At 47.9% G+C, this 18,508-nt stretch overlaps 1 protein-coding gene across 5 annotated transcripts in view; it reads left to right on the top strand.

Moving 5' to 3' along the window:
* Positions 1–14,033, top strand: part of TAPT1 (transmembrane anterior posterior transformation 1) — a 68,498-nt gene extending 54,465 nt beyond the window's left edge. For 3 of the 5 annotated variants that reach the window (XM_089326969.1, XM_051830318.3, XM_089326970.1), the window contains 6 exons: positions 2,165–2,274; positions 3,989–4,048; positions 4,422–4,490; positions 6,791–6,867; positions 9,507–9,667; positions 11,884–14,033. In XM_089326969.1, the coding sequence (XP_089183095.1) occupies positions 2,165–2,274; positions 3,989–4,048; positions 4,422–4,490; positions 6,791–6,867; positions 9,507–9,667; positions 11,884–12,113 (707 nt within the window). In that variant the 3' untranslated portion in view covers positions 12,114–14,033. The remainder of the gene's footprint in view (positions 1–2,164; positions 2,275–3,988; positions 4,049–4,421; positions 4,491–6,790; positions 6,868–9,506; positions 9,668–11,883) is intronic. The other 2 variants (XR_016229776.1, XR_016229775.1) reach the window with 1 other exon arrangement.
* Positions 14,034–18,508: the final 4,475 nt, after the last annotated feature.

Raw genomic sequence — 18,508 nt, 5'->3', positions numbered from 1 at the left:
TGAATTAGTATTTGAATAGGGATAAATTAAGGAATACAGAGTGAAGCATTACAGTGTATTCCTTACATGCATCTCTGAGTCCAGACTGATGAAGTTGTCAAGACTGAAATTTCATCATCCATTTAGCGGACAGTCAGCATGCTCCCTGTGCCGGGAACAAGGCTTCACACTGTGGCAAATGCAAAAGAGCTAAGGCGTGTGTAGGACTCAGGTTAATAGGAGAAATGAGCAGTTACAACGCTGCAGTGACCTGGTGGGAAGTGATCAGCTGGTCAGACACATTAAATAATTTCAAGGGTTTTTTTCTTCATGCCTGGCTTGTTTTGAATTGAAAGTAATTATATTTTTAAATAAAAAGTTTTGTGTATTTATTTTTCTTCATTTTAAAGGCAGAGAGAAAGATAGATCAGGAGCTTGGAACTCCATCCATGTCTCCCACATGGGTGGCAGAACTTGGGTCCTTGAGCCGTCAGCTGCTGCTTCCCAGGATACACAATGCACAATAGCGGAGGCTGTGTTGGAAGCAGAGGCAAGCTGTGAACCCAGGCACTCAGACTTGGACTGCAGATGCCCCGAGTGATAGCTTTACTGCTCTGCACTGCCCCACGTCTGACATTTTTATACAACCTTGGACAAAATGTGTTTTGCATTTTAATACCCCCAATATCATATAGGCATATAATAATTTACTTTTAATTTTTTTAATTCATTGCTTGTTTTCAGATATCTATGAAAAATCAGAAACAAATATAAAATAAGACATATGATCTTGGAAATAAATTTCTAGAAGTTAGTTTAGTACAGAAACCATGAGATCAAGTTTAGCATATTTACTGTGGCTTGAGTTCCCATCTGAATAGATCCCAAGGCCCCCTGACTCGTGGCAGGAAAGCGCCTCTCTCCACACGCACGCCTGGATTCTGTTGATCCACAGGGATACCTTTGTTTAGAACTAAGTCAGCTAACAGGATGTCCATGTACAGTGAAGTGGGCATGTGTGACCAGTTCCCACAGAGTTCACATGGAGTCAGCAGTCCCACAGCAGGGCTGCTACACCAAATTGCAATCAATCCTAAGCCTCCTGACAACTGGGTGTCTGAAGTCACATTCTTGTTTGTACTGTGACTTTCAACAAACTATTTGAAGGCTCTTTTATCACTACTATGGTAGACCATGTGGCAAAAGAAGCTTGCTTTGTTGAAATCATCATTTTTTCACTTTTTGTAGTTTTTTTCAATTTCCTGTTTTAAAAAACCAAATGCCATTTACGGAAACTTGCCCCAAGTTCTCAGGATCATTAATACGAGCCATTTAGTATTGCAGGCACATTGCTCTGACCATTACCGCATCTGATCCTCAGAGTATAGCCGTGCTTATCACCCTTATTTCCATGGAGGAGGAACTAGCCCAAGGTCACATGGCAGTTAATGGCAGGGTTACTGCTGAAAGGGGTCCCATGATGTCCAAAACCTCAACCTGAGGCTAACTCACAGAAGGACTCACAGTGCCAGCTGTGTTGTCCCGCTCTCCCCAGGAGTGGAAGCCTGAGTTGCCAGAGGTCCTTGTCAGCATTTCTGGTCATGTTTTTCTTTTCTGTTCCCCTCCTGCACCTTCTTCACGGTCTTAGGAGATTGTCTCTGGGGATATCTCAGGTACTTGGTACTGAATTGCCATTTTAATCAATATTGTGAGGGTGAGCACAGTTACTGATTACTTTGCACCGTGTGATAGGGAAATGGATGGCGAATCAGTATCTTTATGCTGTAGTGATCAAAGGGGGAAAAGGGTGCTTAGTTGATCTCACTACTTACTGTCACCTGTGCAGCCGTGGAACGAGAAAGCTTTCCTAAGGGACTGCTTGACCTGCCCCCTCCACTGACGAGATGCCAGGGAAACGGGCCGTGGCCACCACTGTGGCCCACGTGTAAAGTTGCACTTGACACTTTGGAAGTGCTGGGAAGATACTTGTGGATGAATTATCCTTTAGTTTGAGTGACTTTTTTACTGAAGTTATTGTTAATTCATTGCTAGTTCTGCCTCTTTCATTGTTTACGGAATACTAAGAGTTTTGTCCTGTGGAGATTTTAAGATTTCTGTGATACAGGCTCTGTTCATATTAAAAGATCTATCTAACTATCTCCTTTTTTTCCCCCATTCTTTATAGATCATCTCTGGGTGTTATTTCCAGATGTTTGTATGGTGATCGCATCAGAAATTGCTGTGGATATTGTAAAACATGCCTTTATCACCAAGTTCAATGACATTACTGCAGATGTATGTATTTCAATAAACAATTCAATGCTTAGAGTTCACCTTAATGTTATAAAGTTGTAGAATGTTAAGTTTGGGTTTACTGCCTTTATGAAGATAATACAAGATTACTGCTACTTTAAAGTTAGAATTGTCATTTTAAGTTTCTGAAAATTTTTGCACTACTGAAAATACTTATTGAGTATTAAAAAGCCCTAGTTCCATGCTTCAGAATGAAAATATACATTGGCTAGTACTTGAGCTCAGAGTGTCACTAACTCAAAAATCATTGTAAACTGCTAATTCTATCATAATCTGTTCACCTAAAGTGTCTTGCATTGTGTTGTTTCTATATGATATTTAAAAACTGAGAACATCAGTACTTTTCTCTCTGGCTCAGTTTTAAGATATTTTATATTTAAACATTGATTTTCTTTTCTGTGATTGTAAATAGTTTTCTGATAAGTTCTAGAAGTTAGGAGTCACATTTTTCTGGCAAAAATGTTAATGAAACTTTGGGTGATTTGTTTTATAATGTCACTAAATATTCCATAGAATGTCCAGAAACATGTAGCTATGGCTCAGTGTATATGCAGATGGATGGTTGTTGGTTTTCCAGTGGTATGAGGGTGATAGGCATTCAGTAGAAACTATACTTTGAACTTGGAATTTTGAGTTTTTCTTGGACAGTGCAGTCCCCTCATGGAGCTGGGCAGTGTCTGAGCTGCAGCCGCCAGCCAGCCCCGCCGTCACAATAGGAGGGAGCCACACTCTGCCCTGTGCTGTGTGCTAACTAGGATGTTTGATAGATTGGGGCTAGGAAGTGCATTTTGAACTGGAGATATTTTCAGCTAACCACGGGCCCTCCTAGATCAAGGAGCGTCTGTAAAACAGGAATTTCCTGGTGTGTTCCTAATTTCTGTCAGTCCCAAGATGACTGGTAGTCAACAGGTTTCTATATTACTGGGCTGTGAGTTTAGTAAACGGATTACTCTGGTGCACATTATTTTATTTTAAAAAACAGATTTAAAATGGAATACAGTTCCAGCTGTGACAGCTTGATGATAAAGCATTGACAAAGTAATTTCATCATTTTCTCTCTCAGTTTCCTCAATACAGAATGATTTCATTTGTGGGGGATTGTTTTACAACATCTGAAGTGATAATTAATAGCCTTGATTCAGGTATTCAGTGCAGTTGTTAGAGAAAATGGCAATTTTAAGTGTCCTTGTAACTATGTTCCTTAGATCAGTTTATATCTTATTTATTAGCATTCATGTTTCTAAGATGGTTAAGTATGCAGTAATAATTGTAATTTTTAAACTGTTCATTTACTTTTGAATATCAGAGTGATTGTATATGAGAGGACTTCAGAAATGGCATGGAAAGTGCACGTTGTCTCTTAATTACGTTGTTCCATTAGCTTTTCAAACTAGCCCTGTAAAATAGCCAGCCCTCCCCAGATTCTAAACTCTTGGGCTCATAATCCTTGAATGTTTATTCCTCTTTGAAGAGAAACCTTTAAAAAGTCTATTGATAGAACAGTTCAGGGAAACCGAGGCTGTGTTCCGCCCTTACTGCAGGAGAACAATAAAGAAGCCGCATCCAGATTTCTGCTTGATTGCTAACACTTGTCCGTGGTTAATGTTCAAACGTTAGTTGTTAGATATCTGTGGAGTCCGTCTTTCCACACTTTCTGCACTGTGTAACTCAGTGTTTCTTTGTTCTCTGCCTGTAGGTCTACAGTGAATATAGAGCCAGCCTTGCGTTTGACCTTGTTAGCAGCCGACAGAAAAATGTGAGCGTATTATTAAAGGCGTGGTCTGAAATTACCTGAACAGTGGTTGGTTTAGCAAGGAATAGTGGTTATGGAAAACTACGTGGACTTCTGCTTATCTGGATTCTCAACACCACATGTTTACAAGCTACGAATAATAATACATTAAATAGTGTGTTTTTTTTGTAGCATTAGAAATTAAGCAACCTTGTATATAAAAATTCTCATAAACAGACTTCCGCATTGTTTAACTAAATTACATAACGGAAGTCATGTTTTCTACTTTTCACTCAGCCTCACCAGTTTAGAACATTTGCTGGGGCTGAGTAACAGTATCTGTTAAATGCAGGGTGATGTCCCAGGAGTCTGATTCCTCTCCTCTCCTCTCTTCCAGGCGTACACTGACTACAGCGACTCGGTAGCACGGAGGATGGGCTTTATTCCTCTCCCTCTGGCTGTCTTGGTAAGTCCAATCTTTATTCTTTTTTTTTTTATAATGAGATAGCCATGGTTATAGAATATTATTAAATGGATTGTCAGTGAATTTATTACAATAGGACTTGATATAAAATTAATAGGAGAAATTTTGTTTTCTGATTGTAGCATGATTCTTTTGAATTTCAAGCCATCCAGTGGACACATGACATTAAGGAACTGTGTACGTGGTTGTCATGATAATGAGCATACTTCCTTGGCTTATTCATTTGGCAAAGATTGTTTTCTCATGGCCATAGCTGGTGGTGGGCACCGGCATAGCCACTGTAACAAACAGTGCTGGCAGGGAAGGCGATTCAGCATTTCCAGAGGGCTGTCTGACAGCACTGTTACTGCTGCTGTACTGCAGTAATTCCAGTTACAGGAATTTGTCCTAAGGGAATCCTACGGGCAAGGCTAAGCATTGCAGTGGCAGTTACAGTAGCAGAAATGTGGAAAAACTTTAAATAGGTTTAATAAATTATGATTGCCCCAATAGAGACATAGTCTGTAAACTGCAATTACTACTTTTCAGAAAGTTTTTACAGTGAAAAATTCTATTATCCTTACAGAATATCATGTATTTTTTAAAAATAAAAACAGCACTGGGGACCAGCATTATAGTACAGCAGGCTAATCTGCCACTTGCCGTGCCTGCAGCCGGTTTCAGAGTGCAGACTCGAGTCCCAGCTGCTCTGCTTCCCATCCAGCTTCCTGCCAATGTGCCTGGGAAGGTGGCAGACGGCAGCACAACTACATGTGTCCCTGTCACCCACGTGGGAGGTCAGATGGACTTCCCGGCTTTTGCCTGGCCCAGCCATTTGGGGAATGAGCCAATAAATGGAAGATCTATGCCGTTCAAAAATAAATTATAAAAAAAAATTAAATGAACCAAAAGAAAAATTATCAACTTTGAATATTTTAATGAACTTCTCAGAGCAGCCTTGCAGATAGCTCCTGGCCACATCAGATGTAATATTGTTAATTCAGATTTACTGGCTGCACCTGTATTTGACAGGTTCCTTCTTCACTACCTATTCTCATATTAGAACAAATGCAGCTATCTTTTTGCCAAAAATGTTCTCCCATAAGAGCAGTCTTGTGCAGATCAGCTGAGAAAAACATAAAGAAGTTGTTGGCCTTGCCACTGTATATTAGCTTGCTTCCTCCCAAAATGTCTTTTAAAGTCTCTCACAAGACGCCTTGATAGACTCTTCAGCTGATAGCTCGATGTTACTAGCCACGGCCAGTCTCGTCCTGCAGCTTCGTTGCCTCCTGGCTGTCCCTCGTGACCCCAGGCTGTGAGCATAGCTGCACCTGCAGTGGGCAAACGTTTTCCCTCGGCCGATCTCACTGGTGCCTTTAGCAGACTTCCAAGTATACAGCTGCTACTCCTACACTTCTGTGAGATAAGTTTAAAAAAAGATCTCTTAACCATAACTATGCAGAGGAGACAGGGGTTTTCTGACCTTTAAGTAATTAGTTTTTCAGTAGTGTTCAGTTTTTCTAAAGAGTATAAGCCTCTTTAAAAAAAAAAGTTTTTATTTATTTGAGAGGCAGAGTTACAGAGAGAGAGAAAGAGACAGAGAGAAAGGTCTTCCATCCACTGGTTCACTCCCCAAATGGCTGCAATGGCCAGAGCTTGGCTGATCCAAAGCCAAGAACCAGGAGCTTCCTCCCAGTGTCCCACATGGATGCAGGGGCCCGAAGACTTGGGCCATCCTCCACTGCTTTCCCAGGCCATAGCAGAGAGCTGGATGGGAAGAGGAGCAGCCAGGACATGAAGCGGCGCCCAAATGGGATGCTGGTGCTGCAGGCGGAGGCTTAGGCTATGCCACAATGCCAGTTCCTAGTATAAACCTCTTAAAGTTTTCTTTTTTTCTGTGCTTCCTACAAGGTATTGGGGGTCCTTTAAAATGTTAGGATTAATTCATTTGTGCTTTCTACAATAATTTTTCATTTTAAACATTAGCTAATTTACATATGTATTAGGTACAAGTAGATGTGTCATTCATGTACTAAATACAGAGTTTGACATCAGAATCAGCAACAGTTGACCTGTTGTATTAACCACAGGCTTCCTGGATTTGTCCCCAACAAACCCAAAGCTCCCACACAAGTGTCAGCAGTGGGCAGATTTTGACAGGAATCAGTAAGACTAGAACTGCTGTCTCATATTTAGACAGCCCATAGATGGGTGCCTGAAGTGTTAACATTAGTATGGTGAAGTCTTTTATTTAAATATTAACTAATAATTGTGGTTGTGTGTTTTGGTTTGTTTCTGGCCAGCTCATCAGAGTTGTCACGAGCTCAGTTAAAGTGCAAGGAATCCTGTCTTATGCCTGTGTCATACTCTTCTATTTTGGGTAAGGTGAACCATTCTTGAGTATACTTTTGTTTATCCAGTAAAGTATAAATGCACGGTATAAGGGAAGCTAATAGCACCCAAATCGTACGACTCCCACTCAGTGCTGGCGTTGCCTTCCCAGTGTGTGCTTCTGAGTGTAATCGTATCGTAGTTAGATACACTGCTTTTTGGTGGTACTGGTAGTAATAGTACTTTAGCTCTTATTTTACTCTCTTAAGGCTTTTGTAAAGCCCTCTCTTTTTTTGTTAAAAACCAGGTTTTAGTCATACTTTCTTTTGTGAAGACAAGACTGCCATTGCAGTCGGCCATTTTTCCAGGATTAAAAACGTTTTGATCTTCTAGTTTGTTTGCCACGTTGAATTACTTCATGCACTCTGGGCCTACGTCATGTCAGCCGAAAGCCAATGCAGAAGTGGAGTTTCTCTGCCAGTGGCTGGCGGCCCTTACCTGCAGCCGTGTCGGCCTCATGCAGCTTACGCTCTGGCTGCGGGAGGCCACAGTAAACACAGCCAAAGCAGTCGGGCCTGGGAATAAGTGGTGTGAAGAAAGCAGCAGTGGGAGGTGGGGCTGCCGTTGCTGGCTTCTTCAGCTCGTGGATGCAGGGGGACGTAGCCCAGCGTGGCCGTAGAGGATCTGACTGACGCAGGGTGTGAGGCGTGTAGCAGAGGGGTCAGATCTCCTCCAGAGGCAGCAGTGGGGCGAGAACAGGCTTCGCAGTAATCACGTCACAGTGCAGTCACCTGCACGAGGCCTGGTTTCCAGAGACACCTGTGATTCTGCAGCTCGTGTGTTGAGTGTGTTTTCTGCTCGGAGCCCGACACGTGGCCCCGACGTGGCCGGTGCTCAGCAAGCTTGTGCCCCAGCAGCTGCGGCGCAGCCCCTCGTCAGCGGTGAGGAGACAGCGACTCTCCGCCCTCCGCTCTGGCATGCTCAGCCCGGGCCCTCCCCTGCAGGCTGTGCTTCGGTGATGCGGCCATGCAGTGACACCCGCAGCAGGCCAGAATCCCCATCAGCTCGCGGCCAGTTCCCGTTTTCCATTTGAGGAAACATAAGTGCTTTACTAGAGTAAGGTCACTCTTCAGGCTTTTGACGTTGGGAAAACACAAGACCCTCCTTTTCCAGTATAAATTCCCTTCTCACCCCTTGAAGTGCTGACATGGAGCCACACTTACCAGCTGATACTGCTGTGGTTGTTCCGGTGGTAACAAGCTGATCATCCTAGTGTTCTGCTGTTGACATGAATCAGCAAGCAGAACTACTACACCTGGACGTCTTGTGTGGCTGTAGTTGCTTGTGCGTGACTCACCCAAGGGGCTGTGCGTCTGTATCAGTTACCGTTCAGGCACTACTTCTCCAACTGGGCGGTCCCCCCCAGCCGTCCATGGCCCACTCTGCTGATCTTTCTAACTCCCCATGGCAGGGTTACACTCAGGTCGTCCTCTCCTAGAATTCTGAAAACTGCTGTGCCCAGGAAGCCTCTTTTATCACAGACTCCACCCAGCCCGGATGGTCTCCCATCCAAGAACAGATAGAACCCCTTGGATCTCCTAGCATCGAATGCTGTGCATCTGTCCCGCTGGGATGGGAGACTCACTGGCTGCTGTGCTTCCTGGTCTGGTCAGCACTCCTCAGAGAGCAGCTGCTGGCTCAGCTGAAAAGCTGACGAGAACAAGTGCCTGTGTGGCGGACAGATGGACAGCCAGCTCCAGGGTGAGCAGTGGTGTTCTGTGTCAGGGACAACGTGGTGGTGTGAGGAGATGGCGCTGGGCAGAAAGGCCAGCAGAAGGGCTGCCCGGAGGAGCAGCCGCTGCCCAGCAGCTCTCTGAGCGCGTGCTGGGGGACGCTGCACAGGGCTGCAGCCGTGGGGAAGCTGGAGAAGCTGCGGTCAGTCCAGTGAGGAGGCCGTCAAAATCTAGTCAAAAGGACTTCTTATATCTTAAGATCTTTGAAAGTAATTTCACTGAGTGACTTTAACTGGCTTGAGAAATACCTGTGATATAGTGTGATTTAGTGTGATATATTGTTACATGAGTGAAGACAGTAAAAATCACAGATTGGCTCCACTCTCTGCAGCATCCAAAGCACCTTGCCCTGCTGGCCTCCGTCCTGGACTCGCTGGTTGAGTGGCTTGCCCAGGTCCACACAGGCCTCTGTAGACACTGGACCCCAGAGTCTGTGCCTTGTCCCCTACCCCTACCCCTACCAGTCCTCTCTGCCCTCTAAGTAGACCTTATTTCTATGTAGAGAAGAAGTGAGAGTAGATGCAGATGACTAAGAGATAAGATAAAGCTACTAGATGTCACAGTGCCTCTGTGCTATTTTATTTTACTTTTAGTTCATCTGTATATACTGAGTGTGTTTGCTTTGTAGGAAGCATAAATGCTGAATTATTCAGTAGTAGGAAAAGTTTCTAGCTGCTGTAATTCTTTCTCAAGAGAAGTAAGGGATTTAGCAGAAGTTGTGCCTCGTGGTGAAAGTCCCGAAGCTCTGGCAACTGTACACACCTCCAACCTGGACCCTCTGACTCCTGGCCTGCCCCTTCCCACCCTCTCCCTCCGGCGCCGTAGCCAGGGCAGTAGGTGGCCCTCAGTGGTTAAGATGAATTCCACCCAGTTACTTGTCTGTCTCTGGCTTTAGGCTGGTATCCCTGAAAGTCCTGAACAGCATCGTGCTCCTGGGGAAGGCGTGCCAGTACGTCAAGGAGGCCCGGATGGAAGAGAAGCTGTTTAACCGCCCCCCGGCCAGCACGCCCAGCCACCCGGCCAGCAAATCTCAGAGCAAACGCAGAGCTTCCCCAGGTAGGTCCGGCTCTTTCCACGACTTCCCTGAATCACGTTGAAAGACTGCATTGTCTCAGCTCTGCCAAGTGCACATCCCTGTTCAGTCAGCATTTAGAGTGCTTTGGAGGTTTGGTTTCGCTGTACTTGGTTGTCTGAGTTCTGTAGTGGTTCTACTTTTAGATCTCACCACAGATGCACATGACATGGCGTCCAGTGCTTGTTCAGTGGATGCTGCGCACCTGTCACACAGCAGGGCCAGGAGATCCCACAGAGGGTGAAGGCAGCGTGCCTGCTCCGGGGAGCAGGGAAGAGAAATACGCATGCCTGGGTCAGTGGCTGTGAGCACTGGAGAAACCACGGCGGGCTTGCGGGAGGCTAGGAGAGCGAGTTGGGGGAGTGGGGACACACACATACACACACACACACACCTCGCTCTGAAGGGATGCTGGCAAAGGGCCTGAGGGTGCAGGGTGGCCAGCCTTCCCAGGAGGCCAGCCTCTGGACAAGCGCCCCAGGCAGAGACCCCAAGGCAGGAAGCAGTTTGTTGGGTGGAGAGCAGCAACAGCTGTGGCTGAGGTGACCCAGTCCCGGGGAAAGGGTTGGACAGGGCTCTGTGGGCCTTGGGGGGCTCCTGCGCACCAGGGCCTGCAGCTGCCCGGGGGACCTGACTGCTGCGTGGCTACAACAGACCAGTTGTGGACACAGCTAAGTATCACTCCCCAGCTTGGTGGAAAATTCCAGAAGAGTGAGTCCAGAGGCACGGGCCAGGAGGCTGCCTGCTCAGGGCACGGGGCAGTGGCGAGGCAGGCAGGGGGAGATCTAGAAGATCTGACTGGAGGGCTTACTGAGGAGCGCATTGGGTAGAGGAGTTAAGGATGGTTGCGTGGACGGTTTGGAGGAGGAACTGAGCCACTGACTTAATTTTTGCTGTGAGATGGCAGTTCCTTCTAGTTGAAGTGGTCTGTTTTTAAATTAACGGAACAGCTGTGTGCCAGGCAGTACCAGTGATGCCCTTCAGGGCCTTGCACACCAACAGGGGAGCCAGCGCAGGGTCTGTGAGGGGCAGCAGAGCACCGCTCCTGGACGTGACCGTGCCTAAATGCAACTTTGGAGGAGGAGAAGGAAGGCCGGTGAAGAGCATTGGAGGGACCCTCCAGGGACGGGGCTGGCCGGAGCTGCGGCAGCTCGGTGTCGCTGTGAGTGCAGGGCTTGCAGGGGAGAGGGGCACGCAGGAGCCTCGGCCGCAGCAGAGTCCGGTCTGACGGGAGGGCCGTGCCCCTCACATGTGCCTTACAAGGGGCTAAAGTAAAATAGCGCGTGTAGTCACTTGAAAGTGACTTTTTCATCATGAGGAGCAGTGTGTAAGCACTGCTGGTGGTATGCGGATTGCACGTGGTCAGGCAAACTGACTGGCTCATGGTGGGTCTGTATGTTCTCTGTTCTTTCAAAAAATTAAGATTGCTAAGAAATTAGTGACGGGTTGGGAGGGCCCCCACTCATGAGAGCACAACCCCTTAACACACATTCTGCAGTCCATGGCCGTCAGATCACAGGTCATGTGACAGAGCCTTCATGACCAGTGTCTGCGAAGGACATCTCGCAGGCCAGGAGACCATGCGAGGATTACAGTGAGGTGAATAGAGGAGTGGACTCTCAGGGCAGCATCTGGTGCGTCAGATTCTGAACAAGTACAGTTTACAGGACATCACTTTGCATCAGGGTAGCTGTTCTTCCAGGAGTGAATGTATTCACTGAGGTTGTAGCTCCAGGCCTCAGCCTGGCTGTTCCCAGGGCCCGGTCCAGGATCCCTGTGTCCTGAAAGAAACTTCGGAGAGCTGGTTGGTTTTCACCTCCAATTTCTTCTCCTGGAGGGATGATGCTAATGTGACTGCACGTAAGAGGTGGGATGTCCCGGAGCAGGCTGCCCACGGACTTGAGTGGAGGAGCCGAGGTCGGTCTTTCAGGTCTGACAACAGGCATGGGAGGACTAGGTTGTGTAGGCAGAGGCCGTAACATACGAGTCTCGGGCTTTCCAAAACTGAGTGTGGTGCCGCTGTGGCTGAACCAGCGGAGAGGTGGAGCCCTGAAGGCTCCCTGCCAGTCGTGGCTACGTGTACGCATTCTGTTTGGTTGCTGTTTGGGCTATGTAAGAGAGGACAGGGGACCCTTTCTCCGGCATCCCAGTCAGTGAGGACCGGGACCATCTTCTAACGCGGTGCATCTGTTTCCCACAGGCCTTTCCACGGAGGAGAACCTGACTGCCTCGGTCAGCAGCCAGCCCGCGCGGCCGAAGGAAGACATCATACCACTGCTAGTGACCAGCAGTTCCGATCAGTTTCTGACAACGCCGGACGGTGACGAGAAGGACATAACGCAGGACAATTCCGAGTTGAAACACAGATCCTCAAAGAAAGATCTGCTAGAGATCGACAGGTTCACGATCTGTGGAAACCGCATCGACTGAACTGCGGCTGCCTGTGCTCACGGTGCCGGGCCCGGGGCCGCGGACGCTGAGCCGCCGGCTCGGACACAGGCTGAGACGGCACTTAAATATTTATTTAAAAACTTAAGTTATTGCTGGCAAGCAGATCTTAGTCTCCTCCGGTGACGTGGTCTGGCCGCGGGCCGGATCAGGGAGCCGCAGCGCCCCTGGCCTGCGCTCCAGGAGACCCAGCCTGCTCGGCCACGCAGCAGCACTTCTGGGCCCGAGAGGCCGAAGCAGCGTCGCAGGCTCTTTGGCTTTGTCAGTCTGACCTTCCAGAATGTTGCATTTTGCCTCCAGGCCTCTCCAGTATAACGAAAAACCTGGAAACTGTGAAGCTTTTACCTTTCCAGTCTCACTGTTTTCACAAACAGTTTCCAAACTGTACTTCATCTGCCAAAGCATTAAAAAAATTATTAAACATAAGATACACGTTCTTACCACCAGAATAATCCTCGAAGACATATCTGAATTAATCAGAATAAAAGGCTACCTTAAATAAGACATAGTAGCATTTTATAGAAAACAAAAATGAACCCTAAGGCAGTTCATTTATTTAAAAGAAAAAAATGAAAATGAAGGTTATGCCTTAGTAAGGAATTGTTCCATACTTTTTCAGTTTATTCTTTCAGACTAAATAGGAGATGTGTGTCGTGTAACTGAGTGGATGGGACAGAGATTTCCTGACGACAGAAGCACTTTTTGTACTGAGAGTGCAGAGCCCGCCCTGTTAACTTTGTGGTGCAGTTAACTGGTTTCATTTTAAACCCGCTTGTTTCAGAAATGATTACACCTGCAGGAATCTGGTGTTGGATAGGTTAAAAATTTGTTGGTGTGCAAAATTCAAAGCTGTCGATTTTAACTGGATTTTTCTCAGAGTTGTAAAACAAATCTCCCAAGTGCGATGGGCAACAGCCTCTCTCCCGGGCTTTCAAAAGGCACCCGTCCTGTCTGGGTGCCCTGTGGGTGCCCCTGGCCAGGCTCCGAGATGGGCTGTGAGTGCTGGGCCTGCCTGGGCTGGGCCGGGAGGCCCGTGTCGGGGAGCAGCTGTGTGCACGGAGATGGGCTGTTTGGGGCATGTGGCTGGCTGGCAGGACGTGCGGAGCCGTTTGTGTGTGGATGTTGGGAACAGCAACCAAAGGTGCTTTTTGGTTTTGTGCAAGATCCAGGTGTCCATTTCCGCCCGGTTACCTGCCTGTGGCTCGCCTCGCAGGCATCGCAGGAAGGGTTACTCTGCACCCCGCTCTACCTTGACCGTCCTTCCCATGTTTGTATAAACATCTTATAATTCCAGCTGTTCAGAAGATGGTTCTCGTAACTGTCACTTCCTTTGCCATGTTGAAGTTCAGTTCTTGCACTGGTGTCCAGGCACGGGAGGCAAACTATAGGGGTTTCACCACTTCCTGTGAAAGCAAGCTTCCATGTTTGGCTTGTTCATTTGACCTAGAAAAGCGAGTTTAGCGTTGCACTAATCAAGAGACCTGAAGATTGGCATTGAGGAAATCGTACCGACATGCCTTTGTGAAGCCACAAAGTATTTTTTAAGTTAAAAATGGAAACTTTAATTGCTTTGCCTGTGTTTCCGGGGGGGCCCCATTCGTAAATTATTGTTCTGTTCTCCATCTGCCTTTCACCAGAGCAGTCCGTGGTGAGTGGGAGTGGTTGGGGAAAGCTCTGCCAAACGAGGCGGCTGGTGAGGGCAGGAGCACAGTGTCCGGGCCACTTCCAGCCCCGAGTGATGCCGTTAGTGTGCGGTCATTGGGGAGGGTTCCCTTTCCTTTGCAAATGCTGTTGGGAGATCGGGATGATGTTCACTTCTGTTATAATGGCATTCAGTACTAATTTTATAAGTGCATCTTGTGTGAAACTCAATAAATTCAATTTTGTAATCTTTTTTAAAAAGGTCATTGAATTTATTTGAACAGTGCCTAGTGCTGTACTTGGTGGAATGCATTTCCCACTCTCTGGTGAGTTTACATCTCGTTTACAGCCGATAGACCCTCTCATTTGAATTTTCCCTTTGTCCTAGATGGTGGTGAATGCTTAATTATCTCTTTGAAACATATAGGCTGGGCCTTGGTCATAGATCACTTAACATCAGCAAATGAAGGTGGTTGCATTTTGCAGGTGTTTTGAATGTCATACAGTGTGCTTTTCACGTCTGGGGGTGAAGTACAAGGCAGTGTTGTGGTTTAAAAAGAAAAAATCCAAGGCACGCCCCGGTGCCTGTTAGACCCTCTTCCTTCCCTTTGGAATCAAGGTGTGCATTCCCCGTGTCATTTGAGCTTGTCCACACTGCCTGTGGACCAGGACTAGGGTTTCGGCGCATTCATTGCCGCAGGTCACACTTGCTCTCATTAGCTCCTTAGACTTTACCCTCCACTCCGGGTAATGCAGCAGAGCAAGAGAGGAATTCATAAAACAGTTGGAAGGTGCCATGTTTAGAAGTGCCTCCATTCCGTTTACTTTTCAACAAAGACTTGTGTCAGGAACCGCTCTGCTGGAGGCTCAGCCAAGCTGCAGTCCAAGCCCCTGCCCTTCCTGGAAGGCTGAGGTGACAAGGCCGTGCCTCACGTCTGCTGACCACAAGTTCCCGGGGACCCACTGACCGCCCAGGTTTGTTTCCATTTTAAAATAAGTACAGGCATAGTTCTTTAACATTTGTATGTAAATCTGATTTTTTGTCCTATTGGACTGGTTTCGATTGGAGTAATTGAGAGCAGTTTTACAGCACCTCTAGAAAACGGAAATAAGATTTGTACTAGGCTATTCATGCAATGCTGTGGTGTCCTGGGAGCCAAGGGCTGTAGCTGGGTGTGGAACCACTGCACAGGGACTGCCTTGCCCAGGCCCTCTTACTGTTTGTTACATAGAAATCAAAGGGGTGTTCCCCATAATTGTATCAAGACGCCCAAGACAGGTGGTAGATGGCATTCACCTTGTCTGTTCGCTTCCCACCAGCTGGAAGCCAGCCCAGGTGGTGACCTTGGCACAGTCATAGAGAGAGGCACAGAGCGCCTGAAGAGATGGAACCCAGGTCCCCACGTACCTCTACAGAGCAGAGTCACCAGTGAACTTGGAAAGCAGCCTAGACTGAACCTGGGCGGGAAATAAACCCATGAAATGCCTTTGCTCTGAGCCACCGACTCTGGAAGGTGATGCCGGTAAGCCCACGAGGGAGTCTGAAAGGGGCTGGTGAGAGATCCTGACATGCGTGGCGCGAGCGAGGGCTGAGGCCCAGCTCTAAAACAAGCGCTTCTGAAGCCGCTGTCTTCGGATGCTCATAGCTGCTATCTACCGTGGTTTGTAAGGAAAGATAAAGGTTAGTTACTCTGCTCCCTCTTTGAAGAGGACTCCCCGCGCCCTGGGCCGACCTTAGACTTTAAACCAGCTTATCAATGGCCACGCCTTATTTGTTCACGTACTTTGTCAAACAGATGTCTCCTGGGCCTTATCTCTGGGGAAAGTGTGTGCAGTGGGAGAGTGAGGAGGAGTGGCAGCAAAAGGAGTTAATTGAGAGTAGTAAGAACGTGTGAGTCCAAGGTGCCGTGCAGGGGATGGGACCGTCCCTGGGTAAGAGTTCAGGGAGTGCCGGCAGCCTTGGCACTGGTTTCCTGTGATGAGGGAGGAATGGGGAACATGGAGAGGGGACATTACTAGGAAGTTAGCACTCTGATGGGGTTGAGTTATCTGAAAGTTGCTGAGCAAAACCAGATTCTGCTGTTTGAAATTTCACCAAGGGGAGAGCAAACCTTGGCAAGTTGGCAAAAGGCACATTTTCACGTAAGACAGTAGAGTTGTATTGGAGGTTGTTTGATATTTAAAGTAATGAGGCTGGCGCCATGGCTCAATAGGCTAATCCTCCACCTTGCGGCGCCGGCACACCGGGTTCTAGTCCCGGTCGGGGCACCGGATTCTGTCCTGGTTGCCCCTCTTCCAGGCCAGCTCTCTGCTGTGGCCCGGGAGTACAGTGGAGGATGGCCCAAGTCCTTGGGCCCTGCACCCGCATGGGAGACCAGGATAAGCACCTCGCTCCTGGCTTCAGATCAGCGCGGTGCGCCAGCTGCAGTGGCCATTGGAGGGTGAACCAACGGCAAAAAAGGAAGTCCTTTCCCTCTCTTTCTCTCACTGTCCACTCTGCCTGTCAAAAAAATAAATTAAAAAATAATGAAAAAGAAGGGTGGGTGTCAGCAGTTCATGGAAAATGCCCATTGTGAGAAAAACTCTTTTCTGTACCAAAGCAAGCTTCCCTCCTAACTCCATTCCCCACGAACTTTGTGAAGAACCCCCATAGTTAGCTCTTCACCTGCGGCTGCTTTCGGCCTGTGGGGAAATCAAGGAGAATCTGTTTAAGGAATTAGTTCAAGAACTGCTGAACACATAAGCTCTTGCAGGGTGAGCAGCTGTCAAAGTGGGTATTTAGCTTGGAAACACCAGTTATTTTCAATAAGCATGTTCTTTCATTTTAGATACATTTGACATAAGAACATAAGTAGCTGCTCATACAGTGTCAGGCTTAGCCAGGCAAGTGAGATGAGCAAAAAGGAAAATGTAGAAATACGCTATGAGACGTGATTTAACAGTAACGGCAGTCGCTGCGCACAGCCGGGTGTGGTGCGTGCCACCATCGGCATGGGCACTGGTGGCGCAGAACATACCCAGGTTCTGCCACTCTCGCTGCTACAGCCCTCAAACCTTGTACACTTCCTGGCACATGGAGGTGGCCAATCGGGATTTATTGGTGGCTTGGTGCTGTGGCTTAGTAGATGAAACCACCGCCTGTGACGCCAGCACCCCATGTGAGTGCCGGTTTGTGTCCCGGCTGCTCCACTTCCAATCTAGCTCCCTGCTGATGTGCTTGGGAAAGCAGCAGAAGATGGCCCAAGTATTTTGGCCCCTGCCACTCATGGGGGAGACCCGGAAGGCACTCCTGGATCCTGGCTTCGACCTGGCCCAGCCCTGGCCATTGTAGTCACCTGGGGAGTGGACCAGAGGCTAGAATATCTCTCTGTCTACCTCTCTCTATAACCGCTTTTAAAATAAGTAAATGAATCTTTTTTTTAACAGATTCATTCACTTATTTGAAAGGCAGAGTTACAGAGAGGGAGAAACAGACAGAGATCATCTTCCATCCACTGGTTCACTCCCCAAATGGCCGCAACAGCCGGAGCTGGGCAGATCAGAAGCCAAGAGCTAGGAGCTGCTTCTGTGTCTCCCACATGGGTGCCAGGATCCAAGCACTTGGACCATCATCTGCCACTTTCCCAGGCCCATCAGCAGGAAACTGAATTGGAAGTGGAGCAGCTGGACCTCAAACTGACATCCTTATGAGATGCCAGGGCTGCAAGCAGCAGCTTTACCCACTATGCCAAGGTGCCGGGAATACTAATTTAAAAAATCTTTAAAAAATGAAAGACTCATTGGGCAAATAAAACATGGAAACCATAGTGGAGGGTGTGCACTTGGGATGCCTGGGGAAAAGGTAGGATTTAAATGAGTAAGAAGGGAAAGGCAGGTGTGAACCGGGAGGAAAGACTATGTATGTAGTGTGGTTGCAGCACAAAGTCCCAAGTGTGTACTGGTGCCAATTAAGTGCAAGCATCATGCAGAGAATAGGAGGGGAGCGTCCGTTGGAAACTGCAGGCAGAGGCAGGGCTGGAGTTCCGAGAGCTGTACCACCTTGCCAAGCAGGAGTCCTGGACTGGGTCTTGCAGGGGAGGCAGGGGCTGGAGTGGAATTGTGAGTTGGCTTGGTGTAACTGTTGAAGCAGGTACATGGAAAAAGCTGCTTTGCAAGCTCTCAAGTGCTATGATCAGATCAGTATTCCAGAAGTCAGACCAGGGGCCTTAGGATTATTAGCTCATGGCTGTGGTTGTTTTAGTGTGAAAGCACTGTGCAAAACTCGTGCCCCATGTTCTCACATCTAACCTATTTCTGAAGTAGCAGAAGTAGTAGTTCCTGTTTATAAGCAGAAAAGCTGTCTTAACTGGAGAAAGAGAAAGTTCACATCAGCTGGTTTGCATCTTAGAAGGCTGCAGCAGCCAGGGCTGGGGCCAGAGCCCGAGCTGGGAGCCAGGCATTCAATCCAGACCTCCTGCAGGAGGTAGGAGGAGCCCAATTACCAGAGCCGTCACAGCCGGAGTCGGGAGCTGAGGCTGGGCATGGAACGCAGACCCTGCTGGTGCTGACCTTGCAGAGAAGACGTTGGTAAGCTGGGCGGGGAGAAGCCCAGCAAGGACTGCCGACAGTGTAAAGCGGTCAGAGACGCCCTCAGCGTGGCAGCCGAGCCTCCCAGGTCAGAGACGCCCTCAGCGTGGCAGCCGAGCCTCCCAGGTCAGCGTGTGAGTGACGAGTGCAGTGTGTCCCCGCCTGCTGCC

The sequence above is a fragment of the Oryctolagus cuniculus genome, chromosome 2 (genome assembly GCF_051225735.1).
Source record: "Oryctolagus cuniculus isolate XC-2025 breed Fujian yellow rabbit chromosome 2, ASM5122573v1, whole genome shotgun sequence".
Classification (NCBI taxonomy): domain Eukaryota; kingdom Metazoa; phylum Chordata; class Mammalia; order Lagomorpha; family Leporidae; genus Oryctolagus; species Oryctolagus cuniculus.
The sequence above is the reverse complement of the archived record's forward strand: the minus strand, read 5'-3'. Positions and strand labels throughout refer to the sequence as shown.